At 41.4% G+C, this 24,182-nt stretch overlaps 1 protein-coding gene across 22 annotated transcripts in view; it reads right to left on the bottom strand.

The window, feature by feature from the left end:
• Positions 1-17,043: 17,043 nt before the first annotated feature.
• MPDZ (multiple PDZ domain crumbs cell polarity complex component) overlaps positions 17,044-24,182 on the bottom strand; it is a 145,638-nt gene continuing 138,499 nt past the window's right edge. For all 22 annotated transcript variants that reach the window (XM_032768668.2, XM_032768669.2, XM_032768666.2 and 19 more), the window contains 5 exons: positions 22,898-23,020; positions 21,170-21,274; positions 20,713-20,825; positions 19,147-19,270; positions 17,044-18,219 (listed from right to left, as the gene is read on the bottom strand). In XM_032768668.2, the coding sequence (XP_032624559.1) occupies positions 18,073-18,219; positions 19,147-19,270; positions 20,713-20,825; positions 21,170-21,274; positions 22,898-23,020 (612 nt within the window). In that variant the 3' untranslated portion in view covers positions 17,044-18,072. The remainder of the gene's footprint in view (positions 18,220-19,146; positions 19,271-20,712; positions 20,826-21,169; positions 21,275-22,897; positions 23,021-24,182) is intronic.

Here is a 24,182-nt window from a genome sequence, read left to right as displayed (position 1 = left end):
AGCTCTTCACCAGGTTGTTTTCTGGTGGCCTCATTTTCGTTTGCCTTCAGGTGTCCATCTTATTCTTACTCTAGTGATGGAATCAGTTTCCATCCGAAGCACATGGCCAATCCATGTCTAGTGCCTCCTGGCAATGATGGTGCTCATATCCTCTTGGCTGCACTGTGTCAATAGATCTTGGTTTGAGATTGAAATGCTCCAAAATATATGGAGGGTTTTTTCTGAGGCAGGTTGTATGGAATGAAGGGTGTTACTGATCTCATTTTTAGACCCTTTCCCCCCATCTTGGTTCAAAATAGCCTGAATGTGTTGACTGTCAGGGTACTGTCAGAGCTAAGATTCGGGGGAGAAGGGAATGTTGTTTGAACTTAATTATTCTGTTTAGAATTGTTTCCTCTGATCTTGGTGAGGCGGATGAGGCAGGAACTGCTACTGATTCTCTTTATTTGATTGTCATTTTAATTTATGTCAAAAAGCCAGGAGAGTCACTTTAGGATTCATATTTATGATATATCACAATAAATAAATCAAGAGATTCTGTGAGTTTGCCCAAGGTGCTTTTACAGCTGCCAGAGCAAGGCATGGGGACAGACTTAGTCTCTTAGGTAGCCAGAACCCAGACCATATGGAGCATTATATGTCAATATCAAAAGGAAGGAGGCTTCTTTCTTTAAAGGCCCCTGATTCAAGAAAGCTTCCATGTTCAGATAAGCTGTTAAGCACATGCTTAATTTCCAGTGTTTAAAGTTACGCATATGCTTAAGCATCTGCTTAAATGATCTAGTGCCACCCTACTTTGGAGAAAAGACTTGAAATTTGGGGATGGGCAGCTAGTGGGTTTCAGAGCTGTCTCTGATACCCGTAACTAACATATCTTTTGCAGTTCCCATGCCTATGTCTGGCCAAATTATAAGACCTTCAAAAAAAACCTCAATTTATACATGCTCAGAAGAGACTTGTTAGAGTTTGGCAGCTAAATTCTCCAAAGATTACATCTGTACTGGGCATGCTTCAACCTGGCAATAGGGGGTTGAGCAGGACTTTCTTTGCAATTGTTGCTTCCTGCTGCTGAGGGCCACTGTGGGGCCAGGCACAGCCACCGAAAGCAGAGAGATTCTTTTCAATGCTCTTAATGATCCCTCTGCTAGAACCCAGGCATCCCAAATAGGAAGTCACCTGTCTCAAATGCAGAAGTACAAGAGCCAGACGGTGGGGGCAAGGGCAGTGGAGGGAATAGACTGGGAAAAGAATCCTCCTGGTAAGCGGATTGGGGTGGGTGGTGGAGACTAGGACAGGCTGGGCAAGAAGACTGGGACTAGGAGCTGACGGGGAAATAATATGTGATCATGTAATTAAAGACGGCTTCATAATATATCCGCACAAGAGGCTGGATTAAGGTTACTTCTTGTTTGTTTTGGTTAAATAAGAATCATGTCAACTTTTTTTCCCCCCTAGTTTCTGAATGTGGCATGCTCATTTATGTCATAATAAACCTGACAGATCTCTCCATTAGCCTTTTTCTAATGTGCTATGTTTGTAGCCTTGATGCTTCAGGGTGTTTGACAGGATTTACGTCACACACTTTGGCTTAAAATATGTACATTTGGATGTAACATATGTGACAGTACTGCCCATAAGGCTCTATGGAAATAAGCTTAGAGTGTGTTTTATGCTACATATGCCAACACATCTCTGTAAAGGTTATGGTCTACTGATTGTATTAATCCTACTTGCATGCATGTATCATTTTTGTATTCGATGTTATGAATGTTGACTGTGTACTGGCTTGATTTCTAAATAACCGTAGTAGAGCATTTGATCAGTTCCTGGAGAAAGGAATGTTGAAATTAAGTACCTAATCAAGCAATACTTAAAAGACAATGGATCTTGGAATGCTCCAATCCACATAGGACGTCTGCTTGAGGACGTTCAAGGTAGCATGTAAACAATGGATGCTACCTGTAAAAACTGTGAGCCATGCATGGGCATGTGACTTGCCCAGGTGACTCCTAAACTCCATCTTGGAGCTGTAAAAGCAGCAGAGAATCCTGTGACACCATATAGACTAACAGACGTTTTGGAGCATGAGCTTTCGTGGGTGAATACTCACTTCGTCAGACGCAGGTAGTATCTGCGTCTGACGAAGTGGGTAGATCTTCCCACGAAAGCACGCTCCAAAACTTCTTGTTAGTCTAAAAGGGCCACAGGATTCGCTGCTGCTTACAGATCAGACCAACACGGCTACCCTTGATCTTGGAGCTGGACTTTGCATAGGAGTGAGACGGGGATCTCCACCCACAAGAGAAAGTCTATTAAACCCCCTAGGAGAAACTCCCTCTATTTTGTCTCAGCTGGCTAAAGAGGGAGCCTCTCCACTGCCAGGATACTGAAAGAACTGGAACAAAGGACGTAACTACAGGAGTGTGAGATGATTGCTTGGACCCCAGGCAAAAAGGAATTAGCCTTAAAGGAGCATTCTGAACTGGTGAGGCTCTTATCGGTATCAGTTTTGATAGACATAGATTTGCGCATTTATTTTATTTGCTTGGTGACTACTTTGTTCTGTCTGTTAATACTTGGAACCACTTAAAATCCTACTTTCTGTATTTAATAAAATCACTCTTACTTAGTAGTAACTCAGGATTGTTAAATATTGGGGGAGCAAACAATTGTGCATCTCTCTCTATCAGTGTTATAGAGGGTGAACAATTATGAGTTTATCCTGCATAAGTTTAGCAGGGTAAAACGAATTCATTTGGGTTTAGACCCATTGGGAGTTAGCATCTGGATGATAAAGACAAGCACATGTCTGTGAGCTGCTTTAGGCCATGCTACATTAGACATTTCAAAGCGCTGCCCCGGCAGCGCTGCGAGAGCGCTGCCATGCAGCCGCTTTGAATGTGAGTGTAGTCAAAGCCGCAGCGCTGGGAGAGAAGCTCTCCCAGCGCTGCTTGTAAACGCACATCCCTTATGGGTGAGCGTGCAGCGCTGGGAGCCGCTTTCCGAGCGCTCCCGCCTGATTACACTGACACTTTACAGCGCGGCATCTTGCAGTGCTCAGGGGGGTGTTTTTCAACACCCAGTTGCAGCGCTGTAAAGTGCCAGTGTAGCCATGGCCTTAGTAAACCTGCAGCTCTGGGGCAAGTAATTCAGACCCTGGATCTGTGTGGGAGGAGACAGGATTGTCTGGCTCAGCAAGACAGGGTGCTGGAGTCCTGAGCAGGCAGGGAAAGCAGGGGTAAAAGTAGTCTTGGCACATCATGTGTCAGCTCCCAAGCGGTTTCTGTGATCCAACCTGTCACAACATAGACAATTGATATGGCCAGCCCTAGAAAGAGCCAAGAATGTAATCCTGCAAACTGAGCATTTCTTACAGCACTTGAACTATCACTGATTGCTGGTTTATTGTCCGTAACAGTAGTTCCAGGGATAGTTATAATGTGAGCACTGGAAGCTTTTAGTGAGCAGATGGTGCAGGGTGTGTTACATAGTCAGTTTTGCCATGAGGTAAATTTATGCTTTACAGATCTGCTTCAAAACTATGCTATTTCATTTAGTCACTTACTGCAAAGGCAGCTGCATATTATATTTGCTTTAACTCTCGTTCTATGGATTATCTGTCAAACTCCTAATTATAATATTTTGAAAGATGTGGAGGGGGATGGACAATAATTATACAGGCTGAGGGGAAAATGAACATTTTGAAACTGAAACTCAGATATACCTTCCCAGATTGCACAAAAATCCTGGAAGTCTAGAAAATGAAATGTGAGTATTCCATATGAGACACTCCGCTTTAGAAATGTGCTTGTTTTTAAATATCTGCCACCTTACAGAATATTTGCTGCCTAGCCACAATTAGCCTGGCCTTTTGTTTGTGTGTCACAACATGCCTGGACTCTGCACTGCACTGCACTGCACGGGGGACTGCATTCTGCAAAGGTTATATGCAGTGTAATAGAGACCATAAAGGAAGGCTAGCTAACCCCACTCTGTGCTTGAACTTGTCCTAACCAGTTTGGCCTAACTTTAATTTTAGCTTGGTTTAGGAATCCAGATGCTAAATTCTGATTTTTTCTGAGTGAAAGATGCCAGGGAAAGGAGTGGAGCTCTGAGTCTAGTGGATTTGGGAGAGTTTTTTTCTTTTTACCTGAGCAGGACAGGATAGCTCAGGATGCCACAGGGAAATGTGCTCTGCAAAGCTCCTCATTGCTACTCTGAAGTGAAGTTCTCCAGAGTTCCTGCTGCCACATGCAGCACCTGTGCAGGGAGGGGAGGGGAAATGGGTGGGGTGCCCATGCCAGGGCACCGAGTCAGCTGACACACTAGGGTTGTGAGCCCTGGCAGTGGGATGGGTGGGTGTATGAAGCCTCCCCCGCAGCCTGTCCCCAACCCGCACATGCCAGAGAGAGCAGAATTTTGCCCATAATCTTTTCAATTGATTAATGCTTTGCTCTTCCCATTATATAATCCATCAATCACTGACACAGTTTCGTGTATTTGTGTATGATCAAGTCATCTTTCCATCTAGTTTTGGTCCATTAGCAGTTTGTCTACAGATTACATTAATTCCAGCCTCCATTTATCAATAAATAAGAGCCTGTCTTTATCATACTTAAGAGTTGATACAACTGAATCAGAACTCACAATTTAGGCACAAAGAAATTTAAGACCTCACCTACACTGGACTGGGGATTATGTTTAATGACCATTCATTCATTTTAAAATGTATAAAGACGGCTTACCACCACTGTCCCTGGCCAAACCCTGAAGTCCTTGTTTTGTAGTTGGCATTCTTGTAATCTTGAGCTAGTGAATGAGCCTGGCCCATGCAATGGCCCTATCTTTACAACATAAAGAGAGAGCATCATTATTTCCCATCTTTCTTTTCTTCAGTCTCCCTCCCCCGGCACACTCAATTTTCAGTGTGGCTTCACTCTGAGCCAGGATGCTCCATTCAGTGCAATGGAAAAGCCTAGGGCATGAGAAAGAAATAGCCTCACTCACTTGGGCAGCTGTGGCCCTTGTTCACTTTTTGAGACGGGACTGACTTACTAAAGAGACCTGAAGACAAAGGAAACAAGTTTGTCTGTTTAATTTTCATCTGGTTTTTACTGCTGATGTTTTTTTCTCTGCTTCTCAAGGGAACCAAGTGGGGCTACCAGGCCCTGAATCACCTTGTTTTCGGATGCTCATGATTTCTGCACCCCTGACTGTGTGGCTCACCACTGACCGTAAAACCTAAACCAGCAGTGGACTCTTGTAAACGTTGTCAAGGCCAAGGATTTAGTCAGTAGTGTTCCCAGAATTCTGCTTTCTAGTTCATTCTTGTGTTGAAAAGTGAAGTGAGCAAAGTTTTTCACGTGATGAGTTTTTAAAAGCAATCCTGTATGTCGGCGAAGCCTCACTGAAAGCTGGACTGATGCAGTAGAAAGGTGTCTGTACTCAGAGGGGAAGGCCAGATGCAGTATGCTGAATTCGAGTCTCAGTTACACAATTATAAATCTGGAGTAACTTCATTGTCTTCAGTAGAGTTAATCTGTAGTTACACCAGTGTAAATGACATCAGAGTTTGGCACACAATAGGAATTTATGTACTCTTAGACCTTAAGAACAGTTTTTCTGTATTTTAAATAAAGGCTTTTAAGTGTTGGTGTCCTTTGAAAGAAAGGTCAAACATAAATGGAATGGAAGCCTTGGAGAAACTTTTATTTAAATTTTGAGGTTACTTATTTGGATTGCTCCTTATTTTGGATTTCACAGTAGCTAAGAAATAAAATAAAACTGAAAAAAATGTTAAAGGACTAGATTTTTCTTCTCTTTTAAACTGTGTTACGTCCACTGATTTTAATAGACACACACACCAGATTTACACCAGTCTAAGAGGAAAATCTTAATAGTTTTTTTTTTCTATTCCTACTAATATTATTTGTAATGCTACTACTCTTTGTACAGACTGGAAGCCAATAAGACATTTTGTTTAAAAAAAATAGACCTTAAATGTAAAAGCCCATTAGTTGTATCTTATTGAATATGGTGATGAACTGGCTATGCACATTACTGTTCTCTGTTTGACACCGAGATAAGGAGTTCTAATTTTGTCCAAGTCGCTTATATTGTTAGCTGCAATTCTCCTTAACTCCAGTTTAATAATGGCCTTCACTTTTGGAGCGGGAGCATCACAAAAACAAAACAAACATAGAGGAAGAAACATTCCTTTTAAAGCCAGAAATGATCATCAGATCACATCAGAGCATCATCCTGTATATCATAGGCCACCACACCACCAAGCACTCATACACTGACTCCAATAACCAAAATTAGGAGATAGTATTTCAGAACACAGGAGACTAGACTTTTAGTTGGTGGCAGCAGGTCCCATAATCAAGCGCTGTCCTTCGTATGACATTACTGAATTACATAATGCATTTCTTATACGTGATTGCCTCCCAAACGCAGGCCAGCAGAGACGTTGCAGAAAAGTCAGGCTCATATCATTTTATAACTATGTTTTTAAAAAATAGCTTTGACCTTTTCCCTATCCTATTATGCATTAAAAATGGGTGTAAAAACAATGTCAGTCTGTGCCACTTTCCTTTGGTTAAATTTTAATCTGGGTTACATAAAGGATTGTTCTCAGCCTGTTTCACCACTCAATTAATAAATAAAGCCTTTTCAACAGGATCTGATAAAGATCAGTTTTGCTGGAACTTGTTTTCAATGCTCTTAGCTACCAAACAGCTTCCCCGCCATTGGCATCTGGAGGGAAATGAATCACAGCATAACTTCTCTGTAAAACTAGCTTCATTTCAAAGTGCAGTATAACTGTATGGCCAGGACATGATTAGTATAGTTTTATATGTGCAATAAACGAGTAAGTCCACAAAGCGGGGGGAATGGGGGTTGCTCTGAAGCAGTTGAGGTGCATGCTGATTTTTAGCCTGTCTTCTAGTCTACATTTAACTGTTTTTGCTAGTCAGCCTGCTGTGACTAGCTGTCTATTAAACAAGAGTGCTTGCCACTGGCTACAAGCATGATTTGCAGCCCTTGCTCTGCTCCAAATTAGCATAGACTTAAATGACTCATTACCGTAGGAAGTTTGCCCCTTCAAGCCAGAATGGAAGGCATTGGCAAGAGGGTGCATTCATTCAGCTTTAACTGTGGAAAAATAGATCATCAGTCCTTAGTACTGCTCAATCCCTTATCATGTTTAAACACTCTTTCTTCAATCACTGTAAGGAAAAGTTGAATTTCTACAGAAAACTGTCAAGCAGTGATACTCTGGATGGGTTGTGTTTGCAAGCAAATCTTAAGACTTTCCCCTGCATCATCTGATAACAGGTTGTTCTTTCTGGAAGAAAAAGCTCAATGGCTGAAATTCTTCATGTTTAAACAGCGTTGACTCATAAGTCTCTAAAAATCTTCATCAGCAACAGCTAAGGTACTGTTGTTGAAGGCCAATATCAAGGAAATGAAGCATGCCTACAGCCAATTAGCCTCTGGAATAATTGCATATGCTTGGGTGTTAATCTGTTTAATCTAATTTTATCAGCAAAACACTAGAGATTGATGATCATCTTGATTACAAGTCTGTCCTTGGTGATAAGCATACGGGAGGTTTAACTGCATCTTGCTCTCATCAATCACTTCCAAACTGGAACATTTCATGTTCATGCCATTAACTGTAGAGGTAAATTTTCAAAGTACCATGTGGGAATTGTATACAACTCCTGTTAATGAATAACAACAGGATTTGTGGGTACCTACAGTACAATGCTTTGAAAATGTATCCGGTCACGTATTTTTCAGGGACTAACAGAGTTTGGTGCAAATTTCTTAACACTATGTGGGCTACTACTCTCCAGCGTATGTATATTCTTGCAGACTGCCATAAACTCTGCATATAGAATGCACAGATAAAACACTAGATTCTACTGTGTGAGGATGTAAGCCAATTGAAAAAGATGGGCTGTATACATGCAAGCAGGCATACATATATATATATATATATAATACAAATAGCTGATGATTCAAACATCTGTGAACTTTTTTCCTGATGCATGTGTCCAGAGTTGACTGGATTGATTTAGATGGTCTTTTAGTGACTAAATATATCATTATTGCTTTCCCTTTTAAAAAATTAGATTAAAACCATCAGTCACTAGCAGTGCTTCCTGGTTTTTTTTCAATAGTAAAGTCAGTTATACTATTATGTAACCTCATCTGTGTCACCATGGTTGAATTTAGCTTTTGAGAAAAAAGTATCAGAGAATTTTATAAGGCTGGGGTGAAGCTTCAGAAATTGACAAGCATAATTGATAGTTTTTGTTTAGTTATTTCTAGAACTCATTTCAAGAACAAAGGCCAACCATATGGTTATGTTTTGATTGTGGGGTTGTTTGTTGCTGTTGTCATTATTGTTTAAACCGCCAAAGCATTCACTTTTGAAGGCCATTGCTTTCAGTGGGCTTTGGAGCAGGCCTTTGTAATATTGCGAAGAGGACTGGAGGATGTAGTTATATCTCTGTTTGTCTAATTTAATTTTGATTCATTGGGGATGTGGTTATATGGAAATTTTAAACCTAGGATCAGGTGAAATAAACTCACACTGACTGAATAGGTTCCATTAGACCACTGGGCAGCGTTAAAGCACTAAGCAAGGCAGTCCTGGTGGTTGGTTTTTTGGTTTGTTTTTTTCCCCCAGTTAAAATAAACTTTCAGCTCCTACACCACTCAGAAGTTACCTTGATTCTCTAGTGCTATCTAGTGGTCAAAGAGGAAAAACAGTTAACAAGCATAGATGGAAGTTGAGAGGTCTCCTTAGTTGGGGCACTAGTTTTCAAACTTTTTAGGCTGCATACCCCTTTCCAAACAATATAGTCTACCGCTTACCCCTATCTGCGATAGGATCATAATCTACCTATAAAACAGATCCAGACTTGGCTCTAGCCTCTGTCACAATAAAAGTGTATCAATGACTGACAAAGGAAAGGACATGATTGGATTGTTGTACATGAAAAGGAGAAGTACATGGGCTGTGCTCTAGCCATGCTGGAGTCCCTATAGTTGGCTTTTGGGGAAAACAAATCAACAGAGAGGGAGTAGAGCGCACAGCTTCCCCACCTGAAATTAGCTAGAGCAACACAGAAACCTAGCTCTCACTGTTGGGAACCTAGAACCATTGTGGATCTGGGCCTGAGTGAACACACGGTGCTGTATTTTATATTCAAATGAGGTTTTACTAACATATTTAAAGCTTTGTAGCATTCATAGTAAGTATGACCGTCTGCCTAGCTCTGCACAACCTTAATTTTACTCCACTAATGCATGTCATGTCCCCTAGTTCAAGTCCAAGCTACAAAAACTGACACAGCCAGTATGATAGCCCAATGTGGTGGAATTCCTCGGCAGAAAGCTAATAGAAAGGGTTATATTATTCTTGTTTGTTGCAGGTAACACAACTGGCAATGAAGATTAGTGCATATTTAAAACTAGCCTCACTGTAATCCTCAGAATAATTTCATTCAAACAATATTTCTTTGGGCCTGTACAGATTCTTTATGTTTGAGTTAAAGTGGCAGATTTTGAAAACCCAGTTTCCATTTTATCTGTTGGAAATATTTGGGAGTCATAACTACACAGAACGGTGATGCATCATGAACTGGATGCTCTACCTCCAGCACTTGACCTGGGTCACAGTTACAGAGGTTAATACCATCCTTACTCGGTGACAGGAATCAGTATCCTCTGACTCTAGCGGTTCCTGAGAGTCAATACTTGCAGGTGCAAGTTCATCGCAAAAATTCTGTATGGGCACTTATATCATCTTGACATCTAGGCAACTAATTAGGTGTCTAATTCATATAAAACAAAGCCTCATTTGTACCCCCAAACCTGCAGTTGCCAAAAACCAAGGTATAGTTAAGTACAGGCTGAAAATCTGGCCCACAGGCTGTGCTACAGAACCTGATCAATAAGAAAAGATAGAGAAAGGACCATGAAATCTGGGATGATTCAGAGGAAAATAAATATGGGTAGATGAATCACACACAAGAATCAGTGATTGTCAGTACATCTACTGTACATCCCAAGCACTGGTTACATTTTTACCCCCAGCTCCTGTTCCCTTCCACACACTATTATTAATCTTTCCAGAACTATCAGAGGTTTAGAAGAACTGTAAACCAAAGAAAGCCAACTGTTTTAATATGAACAATTAAAGCATCATACCAAATGAAATATGTTAATGTGTGATGGATAGGCTTGTTGCAGTATCACAGAAACCTCATGGCTAACATATCTGTTTGTTATGGGTGCCATGCAAAGTACTAGATGTTTAGTTTAGTTTTTTTCCTGCTGAAAAAAAAACTCTAGGTAGTTACATAAAACCTGCATACAATATCTTAGACCTCATTCATTTTCCTCACTTCATCAGCTGTTTGAAAATGACTGTATTTACTATTTAAGTTTAGTACTAAGCCTGCACTTTAAGTGCAAACAGAAAGTTCCTGAGACAAATTTCCTTAATCTCAGTTGTGTGTGGGCAGAAGTGGAGACCAAATGATTTATTCAGGGGCAAACCAGCTGTCTGGCAGAGCCAGAATTAGAACTCAGACAACTCCCATCCCATGACATGCTTCCTTCCATGGAATAAGGTCTAGATTTTAACCCACTTTCCAAGTGAAGTGTACAAAAGCACCATGAACAGACAAAAATGTGTATGACAATAGCTGTGTTAGGTATCCCATTAGCCAGTAGACTATTTTCATTTGGTGCAGGTATAGGGCTGGTTAAGTCTGCCAAGATGGGTAGAGAGAAAGAGAGAGATGAAAAGTTTCCAAACAAACATAGTTTCGCCCAATCAGAATGCATTCTTAAATAATTGGGTAACAAGTCAGACATTTACTGTCTGAGCACTGAAATTGAAACTGGTCCTCACCTGCTTTTAGCAGTGCAGCTGCTAATTCCGCTGCAGGCAAATACAATCAGATACTAAAACCTCTAGTATAGCACTCAGTTAAGATTAGTTATATTGATAAGTAATCTGATTCGCACATTCATGGCCTTTAAAAAAAATCTTTTGTACAGAACTCACTATTCCTGAGCTAATACCTCCATTGCATCTCACAGATTTTATTGATAAAGGTTGTTTTCTAAAATGTCTCTCAAAGGAGAAGATTAGGTGGGTTTCTTTCTTGTAAATACATTTTGCCACTATATTTTAATACAGTAATTTGCTTGTATGACAATGCTGGCGATAAAAAACAGTAAGTCAAGCTAAAATAAATAAAGGTTTTTAGAGAGGGCCAGTATCTTTAATCTGAGGCCACGTCTACACTACGCGATAATATCGAATTAGCTAAAATCGGTTTAATAAAACTGATATTATAAATTCGATTTCACGCGGCCACACTAGGCACAGTAATTCGGCGTTGTGCGTCCATGGTCCGAGGCTAGCGTCGATTTCTGAAGCGTTGCATTGTGGGTAGCTATTCCGTTCCGTCGGCTATCCATAGTTCTGCAGTCCTCCCGCCCCTGTGAATCTCGGGTTGAATCATTGTCGCGGGTGTTCTGGGTAAATGTCGTCATCATTCCGTCCTCCGGGAAAAACAACAGCTGACATCCTTCGCGCGATTTTCCCTGGATTTCCTGGCAGATGCCACTTGCCGACATCATGGAGCTCGTCCGGACTTTTTTTTTTTAAACGGCACCGTCTATGTGTTACTGGATGCCTGCGGAGCAGAGGCGATACTCCAGCGCCTACACAGCAGCATTCATATGCTTTTTGCATGATAGCAGAGATGTTACCAGTATTCTGACTGTCTACTGCCGGAGTAAACGGCAATGAGATGCGGTTATTTTTCTCCTTCTTACTGTCACCTGCTATCATGAGTGCCCTGGCTGAGATGCTCGGGGCCGCACAAAGCAAATTGGGAATGATCCCGAGTCATTCCTTTAGTGTTCTCTAAAATAAGTCAGTCCTGCCTAGAAATAAGGGCAAGTGTACAGAAGACCAGTGTATCACAGCAAGCTGCTCTGTTCGTTATCACAGGGTGCCCCTCAACAACCCACCCGTGCTGTCCCTCCTCCCCCAACCATTCCTGGCGCTACCGTGGCAGTGCCCCCCCACCCCATTTGGTCCTGAATCATAAAAGAATAAGAAACTAGGACTTGTTTATGAGATAAAGATGAGGAAGAGGCACCTCCGGGGCTATGTGACAGTCCAGGCAGGACAATAACGCTCGGGGAGAGGACGCCCAGGATGCTGTCTGCTATGACAGTTCAGGCAGTACAGAATCTTTTCCTTTACATAGGATACGTGAGGGAGGCATTGAAGCTCAGCCCTCAGTTGCTAGTGGCATGAAGACGTACTAAGCCGATTACTCTTATAACTGGTAATACCAGAACTCTTATACCCAGGCACTCGCCACTTCTCGTCTGTCATGACAGTAGAATCATCCCTGATAATAACCGCACGCCTCATAGTGTGCAATTATAAGCTTGACACTCATGCGGTCATAGACTACTAGTTACCATCTCTCTGCCACGTCTACCACTATCACTCGGGACATGGATATGGAGCGGATACTGCTCTCACCGTGCAGCATGCGTGGTACCAGCAGCATCAGTTACACCAAGGGTGATAGACGAGTCAAGAAATGATCTTTCTCCTTTTCTTTCACGGTGGGGGAGGGACCAAGAAACTGAGACTTATTCCCTGAACCACGTCAGACCATGTGTTTTGAAGGCCTACAGAACCATTGGAGCTCAGCCAGAATGCAAATACTTTCAGAGACTGCTGTGGACTGTGGGATAAGCTGGAGTCCTCAGTACCCCCTCCCTCCCTCCATAGATTCCATTTGATTCTTGGCTTGCCGCTACACTTGGCAGCAGCACTGTGTAGCCTGGAGATTATTGTTCAACGCGTTTGGCATTTCGTCTTCTGTAACGGAGCTCTGATCAACAGATTTGTCTCCCATAAAGCCGATTCAGATCCAGTATCCTCGTTACGCCTCTGGCTCTTTGTTGGGACTGTCGCCACCCGTGCTGATCAGAGCTCCACGCTGGGCAAACAGGAAAATGTAATTCAAAAGTTCGCGGGGCTTTTCCTGTTATACCTCCTGCTGCATCCGAGTTCAGATTGCTGTCCAGACGGTCAGTGTGCACTGTGGATACCGCCCAGAGGCCAATAATGTCGATTTCCGTCCACACTAACCTAATTGAAATGTTTAATCGATTTTAGCGCTACTCACTCGCTGGGCAGGAGTACAAAATCGATATAAAAAGTCTCTTTATATCGATATATAAAGAGCGTGTATGTGAACGGGTACAGCGTTAAATTGATTTAAACGCTGTTAACTCGTTTATAACGCGTAGTGTAGACCAGGCCTGAGATGCAAGCAACATTTTCAGGGTTTGCACTGTCTAAGCTCATAGCCTTTCTATTTAATTGCTATTCAGAATTACTAGGGGAACAGTATCCACTTTTTATGTATAGTTTCAAATTATGTTTCTGTCAGGAATAACATATCAGGCCCATTGTGGAAGCATTTTCCATAGTGAAAAAAATGTTGAAGGTGGGGAAATGAGAACAATGTAAAGTGAAGCATGTCCTAGTTCTGCAGTAGAAGTGAGGTCATATTCCATTCACCAGGGACATTATTACAATGTGTCCACCATCAGAAAGTGGAAGTTTTGCTAAAAGCAATAGGATATTGTTACATGCTTACATCAACCTTACTATACTGACCACAAACACCCAGTAACTCCAAAAGTTTGAGATCTGTAAAGGTGCCATGGCAGATCCCTGATCCAGTAGTTGGAAAGGAACTAAATAAAAAGTACGTATAATGTAGTTTTAAAGGCTTTTATGCACTAAAGTGGTCTATGCATGCAACCTCTTTAGTAACATTTGTAAAAGTAAGTCTTCATCTCTTCCCGCCAGCATCATATGTGCCATAGATGAGAAATACCTGATAAATAGCTTAGCCATTCTACAGAAAGTTGGGTTTTGTTTTTTACAAATCAGTGGAAAGGAAAAAAACCCTGTGTAACGTGGATTACATTTTATAGCTTGGGAAAATATTAGATTTGCAAAATATAAGAGTTTGGTTAATCATTGCTGAATATTTAACCATTGTGCTCTGTTCCTGCAACAGTACGTGCCCCTTTGCCACTGAAGAGCAGAACAAACAGGCCCATTAAGCAGGTGCAATTTTTGCCATGTAATATACAGCTCATGTTCTTGTTTTTATGGCCAGATTCCTAGAGAGGATGAATAATCTCACTCCCACTGGACGAGCAGCAATCTGGGCTGCTGTGAAACCCCAACCACAAATTAAAGTCTCCTTTCCCTGATGGGTTCCAGAGTAGCAGCTGTGTTAGTCTGTATCTGCAAAAAGAACAGGAGTACTTGTGGCACCTTAGAGACTCTGCTGGAAAGAAAGCCTCCTGCAAAACAGCACTATCACTGCCGGGGGGAGAAATTTGCTCCCCTCCATGTGAGCTGTGTTCAATCCAGACCCACATTTTTCACGTCTCTTTTACTAATACTGTGCTATCTTATTAAAAGTCAAGCACTTAGCAGGATTCAACTAAAGGACGAGACATCTGTATGGATAATGGGCTTGGCTCTCTGAAACGCTGCGCCCTCCTTCTGATGTCAATTCTCCAAAGCACTTAAGGACGTACTTAACTTTAAGCACAGGAGTAGAGCCATCGAAGTAACTGGAAAACTAGCGCTTTGCAGAATCAAGGCCAGAGGGCTCAGCACCTTGCAGCACGGAGTCCAATTACATTAGATAGGGTTAACTACACAATGCTGAAAGAGAAAAGAAAGTTTGGAAGGGTAATCAGCCCCTTGCCATCAGTGGTTAGTGGATATACTGAAGCATAAGTTCCTCTATACTTGTCCACTATGTGGCATCTTGTGTTTTTCTCTGAGAAAGCAGTACTGGCCACTGTCAAAGACAGATACTAGTCTAGCTGGATCACTGCTCTGGCAAGTCCTGTCCCCCTAATCTAATTTTATTTTCACTGATTTTTCCATCTGACAACTTGGAGAAAAATTACTTGTGACTTCACATTTATCTGTAGTTCAGTAGTTCTCAAACTTATCTTCGCAGACCACCTGAAAATTGCTGAGGGGCTCAGAAGACCACTTAATGATCTTTCCAAATGTTGTTTGTATCATTAACTAACTATTGTAAAGCTCTTTGGATAAGATCACTATATAAAAAAAAAAATAAACTTTTTTGTTCTACAAATAAAAGCACACAACTCATATTTTAATATCAGTAGTCTTATCTTTCTAATGCGATGGATGTGCCCCCTCTGGCCACTGCAGCCCTGCATGACCCAAATCCCCCCCACCCCTCTTCTCACCCCACTGCCCCCTCCTACCTACCCCCTAGTCCCCACAAGGCCACCACCTCACCTTACATGTGCATCTTCTCCAGGGTCCAGGCACCTAATTAGTGGAGCCACGCCTGTGCAGCTCCATTAATTAGGTGGGTGGCCCTTCATTTTCTTGTGTGCAGCCACCCAGGCGTGCATCTTAGAGGGAACTATCCATGGACCACCTGAAGGGAGCTAGCAGACCACTGGTGGTCCACGGACTACAGTTTGAGAACCTTTGTTCTAGTCAGTTTTGATGCCTGGGTCTCATTAATTAGCTGGAAGACAGTATTGCAGTGTTTGGGATTCAGCTATGCAAAAACACATTTAAATATAGTTTTTAGTGGAAAAGTTAAAAGAATTCTTGATTCATTTACATCATTAATCCTGATTTTGTTAAATCTGATGTTATTTTACAAAAACTAAATTGTGGGCCTAATACCAACCCTTTAATAATGGAAAAAACCAACTTCATCACAAAGCAACCACAAATACACCAGCAAATTTATTAATTCACTTCTTACAGCTTCATATTTATTCTCTTAAATCCTGCATTTAGACACAAAGGCAATAATAAAATTCTGTACACTACTTCTGTTACAAATATAGATAATATTTGAAGAGACTTTTCATACTATAACATGGGCATTTCACACACTATTCTGGGAATGATGTATCAACAGTTGCCTCAAGTACTGGAACCATCTGTTTTTCTTAGCCTATTGTATTGTAACCTCTAATATAATTATTGAAAAAGAGGGTTGTTTTTTTTTTAGTTAATCCACTTATATTTAGCTATCAATTCACAAGTAGTCTTTCTCAAACATTCCTAACCCTGCTGTTTTTCACTCAGATGAATAAATGGTGGCTTTTTTGCATATTTCTCTAGCACAGTTCGAATGTGCCCTCACTTCAGAACTCAATAATTAAATGTTATGAACAACTGACAAGGTGCTCCAGCTGCTCTAGGTTTTTGCTGGTCATTATGCAGAGTCTTGCAGCCACATGAAAGTACACCGCGGGCAGCACTCTAGCCTAAAGGAACACCAGTGCTCACATGATCTTTGACATTTCTTCCTCTCTAAAGGTTTTAAAAAAAGACAAATTGTATTTAGTGACAAGGTAAATCACAGATGAGGCTTCACCAAGCAGAGTCATACAGTACTAGGCAAAAGGGGGGAAACTGACAGGGAGTTCGCAAGTAAGGTCCAGGGACAACACTTTATAGTGAGAAGCTAGGAGAGTTGTTCCTCGAGCTTTACGGGGCTTCATCTTACATATCAGTGCCTGGCTTGTAAGAGTTCAATAATTTAGAAGTCCTTCCAGCAGCTTCCCGTCCTTTCAGCTCCTGCATGCTTCTGACTAGGGTGAAGATGAAGAGGAACTTCTACCATTTGCCCTATTCTTGGACTTCTCTATACTGGGGGGGGGGGTATTTATTATTCTACCCCTCCTCTCTCTCTTTTTTTGGGTCCTTCTCCTCTCTGAATGTCTTCAGTATCTGCTTCTACTTAAAGCAGTGCTGGGCAGCCTGTGGCCTGCGCGCCACATGAGGCCCGCGCGCCACATGAGGCCCATCACGGTAATCTGATTGCAGGCCGTGAGACATTTTGCTGACATTGACCGTCCACAGGCACGGCCCATCGCAGCTCTCAGTGGCCGCAGTTCGCTGTTCCCGCCCACTAGGAGCTGCAGGGGGCCATGTCTGGGGACGGTCAACGTCAGCAAAATGTCTCATGGTCTGCAATCAGATTACCGTGATGGGCCGCAGGTTGCTCACCACTGGCTTAGAGCAACAGCAGTAGCATGAAACCTCACCCATTTCACTATTTTCCACTGGGCTCTGACTAGAGACATGGAAGCTATCCATAGTGGTTAATTTGTGCTGCTGCTTCAAGAAGCTCTGCGCAACAGTGACTGTGACACTGAAGCTGCCTGTCTGCAAACTCAGGAAGAGGGCAGTGTTCATTTTACTGTTCACATCAGGAACATTATCTTCAAACCCACCAAGCTTAGGAAGTTCACTACTTTAAAAGAGAAGCCTAAATCCTTGTGATATTGCAGATACAGCAGGGCTCCCTCATTCACCAGGGAAAGTTTCCTGCAAGTGGATTTTTCAACCCTCAAGCACCAAAAAAATCCCCAACCCCCTCCCCCCCATTATTTTGCTTCTGGAGCATGTAATTAGCAGCACTGACTTCCTAACTAATTTTTCCATCTATCTTCTTTTGTTAAACTGTTGTTCCTCATGTGACTTTATTTCTGCTATTTAAATTGTCTCAGTTATCTCCTCCCCCCTTGACTATTTAGCACACACATTCTCCCTCCCACACCCATCTCAAATATTCAAAGCCTCTTTGCAAAAAACATTCCAGTTTTGCAATGCGGTTACTAATGCAAACTTTCATGTTCTGGTGGGTCACCTGTATTCATTACAATAATAACAAAAAACCTTAAGTCTTTGCCAGAGACTACATAAGCCCATCCCAGTGATTCGACAGTAAGACAAATACTTCCATTGTGTTCAAAAATATGATTAAGTGTTATTTTTCTTCAGTGATATAACAGCCTGGTAAAGCTGGAATAGCAAGAAGGCTACATAAACATTTTCATTCTCTTTGCTACATGGAATGTAGATAAAGGAATCTTGTTGATCCTATTATCTGGACAGCCAGTTCATGAGAGAACAGTCAGAGTGACAGTCCCTTTTGTCCTTTTTAGAAGAGCAACTGCTTCTTCATGGGTCACCCCTTCTAAGCTCTGCCCGTTGACAGCAATGATCTGATCCCCTCTCTTCAGCCGTCCGTCCTCTGCTGCTGCACCCTGAAATTAAACAGCATGTAACTGCAGACATGCATTTCTGAAACTCCTGGTTTTATAGCTGTTCACAGAGAAATCTAAAGAGGGTCCTAGTACAATGGGTTCAATATACAGCACACATTAAACTTTTCTGCTTGACAAAGGCTAAACTGATCAGTTTTCATTACTAGAAATCCAGGCTCATTTTGTCCTTAGTAGGTCCTGGTTCTATCTGCCCATAGGTTTTTGCATAAAGTTTCCACTGTGCAAACTAACCAGATGGAGTAATGAAAGTCTTCATCATCTTATGAATGGAATGAAATTTACAGCATGGGAATGATGTACTGCATACAATCTATAAGTCAGAGCTGTGGAATTTTTAAACTCCTTCAGCCATCTTGGTTGGCTGGCCAAGTTCTCAACAATTGAAATTAGAAATCAAATCCAGGTCTGAACCTAAACATCAAGGTCTGGAGGTTTTCCTACTTGGTTTTCTGACTCAGACCTGCTATACACCAAGTGTAGATCAGGATCTGAACTGCTCCAAAGTTAAGGTTTGGATCCAGTGGTTCTCGCCTATATTTGATTCCAATATTCATATAATTGCAAATAATATGAATAATATGCAAATAATTCAAACTAATCCCAAGCACTGCTTGAAGAGAACGCAATCTATACAGTGAGGGGCCAGTTGTCCAAGATGGACAACTAAATTACATCCTCAAATCCAAATGTTTGATTTGAGCAAATTGGGAATTCAGAAAATAGAGCCCAGTTTACTTAAGCCTCAAACTGCAGACACAATTTTAAATGGTGCCTGCATTCCTGCTTGGAGAAGACAAGCAATAAGATAAATTGTTCAGAACCCACTGGCCTCTCACCAGGCCATATATTAATAAATCAGCTGCTGAGCACTGAATTGTTTGAGTAGTTTTACACCTATGCACTTACCTTTGCAAATACTGTCTTAACGTAGATGGGTAAATCTCCATGAGGACTGCCATATCCTCCCACAATACTAAAGCCTAGACCGTCCTGTCCTCGGTCTAGAGTAATGCTCTTATACTGAGGGGGCCTACAACAGAGAAAAGAAGTTATCCTGTTTCTTTTGTGAATGTCTAGTTCAGTACGTGGATTGTTCAGCAAAGAGGCTCTTCACCTTTCAACAGTAACAAATAAACTTTCCTTTGCTGAGAACTCTACACAGGATTTTAAGTATATTGCGGTGAATATTTCAGTTCATGTCAACCACTGAAATCCTGCTTAATGCCATAAGCTGGTTACTTATTTACAGTTTCCTTTCATAACTTCTCCATGGTACTTTACCTTCTGTCTGCAGAAGTTTATTCATTCTGTCATTTAATACACTACATAATCATTTGAATGGTCCACTACTGATGCTTATTATCTATGGATATGCTTGTTATCTACGGATAAATAAGTACCAATATCCTAGAGCTCAGAGAGAAACAGAATAAACCCCACAAAAACTACAACATTATTTTAGAAAAACCTTCCTTCTCCCGAAAAACTCATATATAAGAGAAAATCAAACATAGCCCCAACCAATTCCTAAGCCTGGTTTAGTCATTCCTGTTCCCTTCTGTTGTTTGGTCTTATATTTTTATAAATTTGCAATGTTTTGAGAGACTATAAGAACTACAGAACTTACAATTTCACTCATGTTTTTCACCACCCCCAGTAGAATATAATATACACTGTATACCTAGAAGTTTCGGGGCTGATTTTTAGTGATGGTCTGCCTTGAAATAATTTAATTTTTGAACCACACAGAACTGTGCCCACATTTTCGCACTCAGGATGGAAATGTTAGCAGATAGGCATCCAACTACCTCCTTGCGCATATACATCATGTATTTAAATAGCTACTAATATTTGTGTCAGCAATGAATTCCAGGTACAATTAGATATAAAATTAAAACACCAACACCCTGCCCCAAGAACAAAAAAAATCCAACCACCATGGAGGTTGTGTTGGCCCTAGGAAATCAAGTGACCTATCAAAATATATGATGCCCCCAAAACACTCTCTCAGGCAGTAAATGGACAGCTGTGCCTTGCAGCATACCCGACAAGTCAACAAACTCAGGCTCTGATAGACTCGCAGGGAAAGCGAGTTTCAGAGAGTCAGCAGATCCATACTTAAAATGCCCTGCCATTTAAGCATGGGGGCAATTAGCTTAAGTACTTCAGCTGATCTCAAGTACAACACAAGGAATGAAGCAGCCTCTACGGTGCTGAAATCAAATCAAATCAAATCATAGCCTTATGGGTCAAAACCAGCATAGTGAATTGTACCCTGAAATGAACCAGAATGTCCTATGTGGCCTATGGAGCCCAGTTCTATGCTTCCTGTGACAGTCATGACTAAGTTAGCAGGACACCTCACTCTGCACATGCTGCAACTTCTAAGCAGTTTTCAGGTGCAGTCCCAGCCAGTGGGCCTTACGGTAACTCAGTTAGAAAGGATCCACCAAGGATAATATACTCACTTACCCTAAATCATCCTGAAAGATGCTGCTTGAGGTTAGTCCTGCAAATGAAAGGCTGGAAGCTGGTGGATCCTGTTGCTGACCGGTTACGACACTTACATCCCCTCCGGCCACCACCTGAGAGGGCACGTTGTAGATAGCAGTGAAATGAGGAAGGTGATGCTTGAACAACTGAGCATACAGTGATTAACACCACAGTATTTACAAAGGTGACATGACCAAAACAAGCCTCATTTGTTGCAAAAACCTTTCTTCCTTTCAGCTAAAATAAGAATAAATGGTAACTTTGGAGCAAAATATGGTGAGGATGTGAAAAGTGCACAACATAACCTTCCAACCCTCTATATTCTCTGGCTACATTTTCCTCAGAACTCGGCAGTTGTGTGTTACTCTTGGTTTTTCAGCCTCAAAATCAAAACTGCAAAGTGCGTTCTGAACACCAGTGCAGAGAAACTCCTTACCTGCAGTTCAACAGTGCCTGAAGCATTTTTCAGTAGGCTGACAGCTTGGGAGTGTGTCATGCCCTCAGTGGATGTTCCACAAATATTAACAATCCTATCCCCAACCTAAAGAAGAAAAAATTAAAGAGCTAGACATTAATAAGAAGCTATGTCACTGAGATCTACATGCCATCTTTTCAACACAAAATAAGATGGTACCCTTTCCATGAAGATTACTTGAATTGAGAAGTGGATCTAGCTAGTAGGATTTGCAAAAAATATATAGCATCAAGGAAATATTTACCACCTGTCTACAGCACATTCTTGTTCTTGGATACAATAAAGTCTGGCCCAGATCTTCAGCTGGTTTAAATCAAGGCAGCTCTAGTGAATTCAATAAAGCTTCAGCAATTTATGCCACCTGAGAATCTGGCCCTTCATTTCCAGTGCAAGTCACAATTCTCTAGTGATAACTGGTGAAACAGCCCTGATTCTGTAGTAGTTATTGAGGTTTATATCCTCTAAGATCTGAATCTACTAGTGAATAATACAATCACATACATATAGAGATGTCAGTATTATAGTTGTAATTAGACATTAGAAGTCAACACATACACACCTCTGATATTTCAATCAGTAGACGATAGTCAATCATTTACACATTCTGGGAACACAGACCAATGTAGCATATTATCATCAGGTCTCTCGGGTTCAAATGCGGCCTGGAATAATCCAATGCAACTCCCAGGGGCCACATTCAGTGGTGATGCAAACTAGCCTTAAAACCAGACATAAATGGCTACAAGTGGTAATGCACTCATTCATACCAATTTTGCACTCAGTGGGTATATAAAACAAGAAAAGCCTACGCAATGAGATGGGAAAGTTGAATGTGCTGCAGGAAAAGCAACTAACAGAAGGAAGTAAAATAAATCACATAACTCCAGGCATTGAGAAGGCTGCTGACTGTTGTGCCAATAATCAGGACAGATGTGGGATCTATCTACACATCTATCTACACATCTATCTACACATAAGAATATAAGAGCTGCCATATGGGATAGCTCATGGTTCATTTTGCCCAGTATCCTATCTCTGACAGTGGGCTGTACCAGAGCTTCATGGGGAGTGTACAGAACAATGCAATTACAGAGTGATCCACCCATTTTCCCCTCTTCACTTCTGGTAGTCAGAGGTTTAAGGTCAACCCAAAATGGGGTTGGATTTTTGACCATCTTAGCTAATAGCCATTGATGGCCCTATCCTCCATGAATTTATCCAGCTCTTTTTGAACCCAGTTATATATTTGGCAATCACAACACCCCATGGCAATTACTTCCACAGTTTAGTTGTGTGTGGTGTGAAAAAGTATTTCCTCTTGTTTGTATTGAACGAACTGCCTATTAATTTCATTGAGTGATCCCTGGTTTTTGTATTGTGTGAAAGGATAAATAACACTTCTCTATTAACTTTCTTGACCAAGTTCTTCACTTTGCTATCTGAAAGCCATGCTGGCTCCATGTTCCAAGGTTGCTTTAAGGTTTTCTCCCAAATTGCTAATGTTCATGAAAAGAATTCTACCATCTAAAACTACTGTACTCTTGATCTGAATGGCAGAAATTCCTGGCATGGCCTGAAGTGCTAGTGAATACACCATGTGGCTCTACTCTGTGATCAAGCCAGAGTAATTTATTTAGCACCATCAAATTAAGCTTTTTTACCAACCTTCTTTCTTAGCAATTAACTTACCCTGAGTTTCTGAGTTTGAGCTGCAACTCCATTTGGATGCATCATGGCAATAAATATGGGAACATCTCCCAGGGGACTACCTACTCCTCCAGCAATGCTCACTCCTAGGGAATCTGCAGGACCCTGTTATAGTAAGGACAATAGATTAAGATACTGCTTGAGAGAAAATACACAATTACCTTTAGGCCCAGATTTTCAAGATCGACTAGTGATTTTGGGTACCCAACTTGAGACCTCTTAAAGGGGCCTGATTTTCACACAATGCTGAACATCCACCCTCAAAGTCAGGCCCCTTTTTGGCGTCTTAAAACAGGCACCCTAAAATTGAGGAATGTAAAATAACTATTCACTTATAAAGAACTCAGCCCTAATTCTTCCAGGTCAATGTACAGGGAGGGGATATGGTACTCCCACCCCTCTTCACTTTTATTCCACCATTGCAAATTCCTCAGAGCTTGTCAGTTTGTCTTCACGTATGGGTCTTTCACATAGTGTCACAAGAAACTTCACTGAGAGAAGAGAAAGTGCCTTTTTTTGAAGACAATAGTTTCCCGTGGAGAAAAAAAGGAAAAATAAAGTTGAAACATAAATTGTCTATAGATGCTAGCAAGCAAGAAACAGAGTACAATGAGGGGAGAATGGGAGACAGTAATGGGAGAAGGAACAATTGAATTGAATTGTTTTGGTTCATTAGCACTGAGAATTTTTTACTCTAGCCAAGAAGATGGGAATCTCTGTTCCTTCCACCTTCACTATTGCCCTGTAGATTGTCTGGCAGGCATTTTGAGCTCACACCTCTGTGTCATCAGGCTGGCTATTCTGTTGTGATTTTTTATTATATAGAGCCCTTATTGCTGAAGTTGCAGAATGAAGTCTCTGATAACCACTGGCCAGAATAAGGCTCCCTGGCACCACTGACTGTGAAGCGTAGCCAATAATGAGGCTTATTAAAGGTGATACTGTGGGGTAGGGCAGGGGTGTTGGCTTGTAGACTCACCCAAAGCTTTTATAACAATGACACAAGCAGTGAGGAAGCCATGTAAAAATTTAACTCCCCTTGCACAATGTTGATCTCCAAGGGGAAAGAAAAGAGATGAAAAAAAAAGAGCAAACTTGTCCACAGGGAAGGAATCAAGAATCTCAACCTAAAAATCAGACAGGACTCAATCCAGCTGCCATTTGTGCAGTGCAAATTACATGTGTATGTATCATATTTGCATGAAATTGGTTTCACACTGCAGCCTGATTTCCCCATCCCTTCCCCTCGCCCTTCTCACATTGTTTT

The sequence above is a fragment of the Chelonoidis abingdonii genome, chromosome 6 (genome assembly GCF_003597395.2).
Source record: "Chelonoidis abingdonii isolate Lonesome George chromosome 6, CheloAbing_2.0, whole genome shotgun sequence".
NCBI lineage: Eukaryota > Metazoa > Chordata > Testudines > Testudinidae > Chelonoidis > Chelonoidis abingdonii.
Note: the sequence above shows the minus strand (reverse complement) of the source record. Positions and strands in the feature narration are given on the sequence as shown.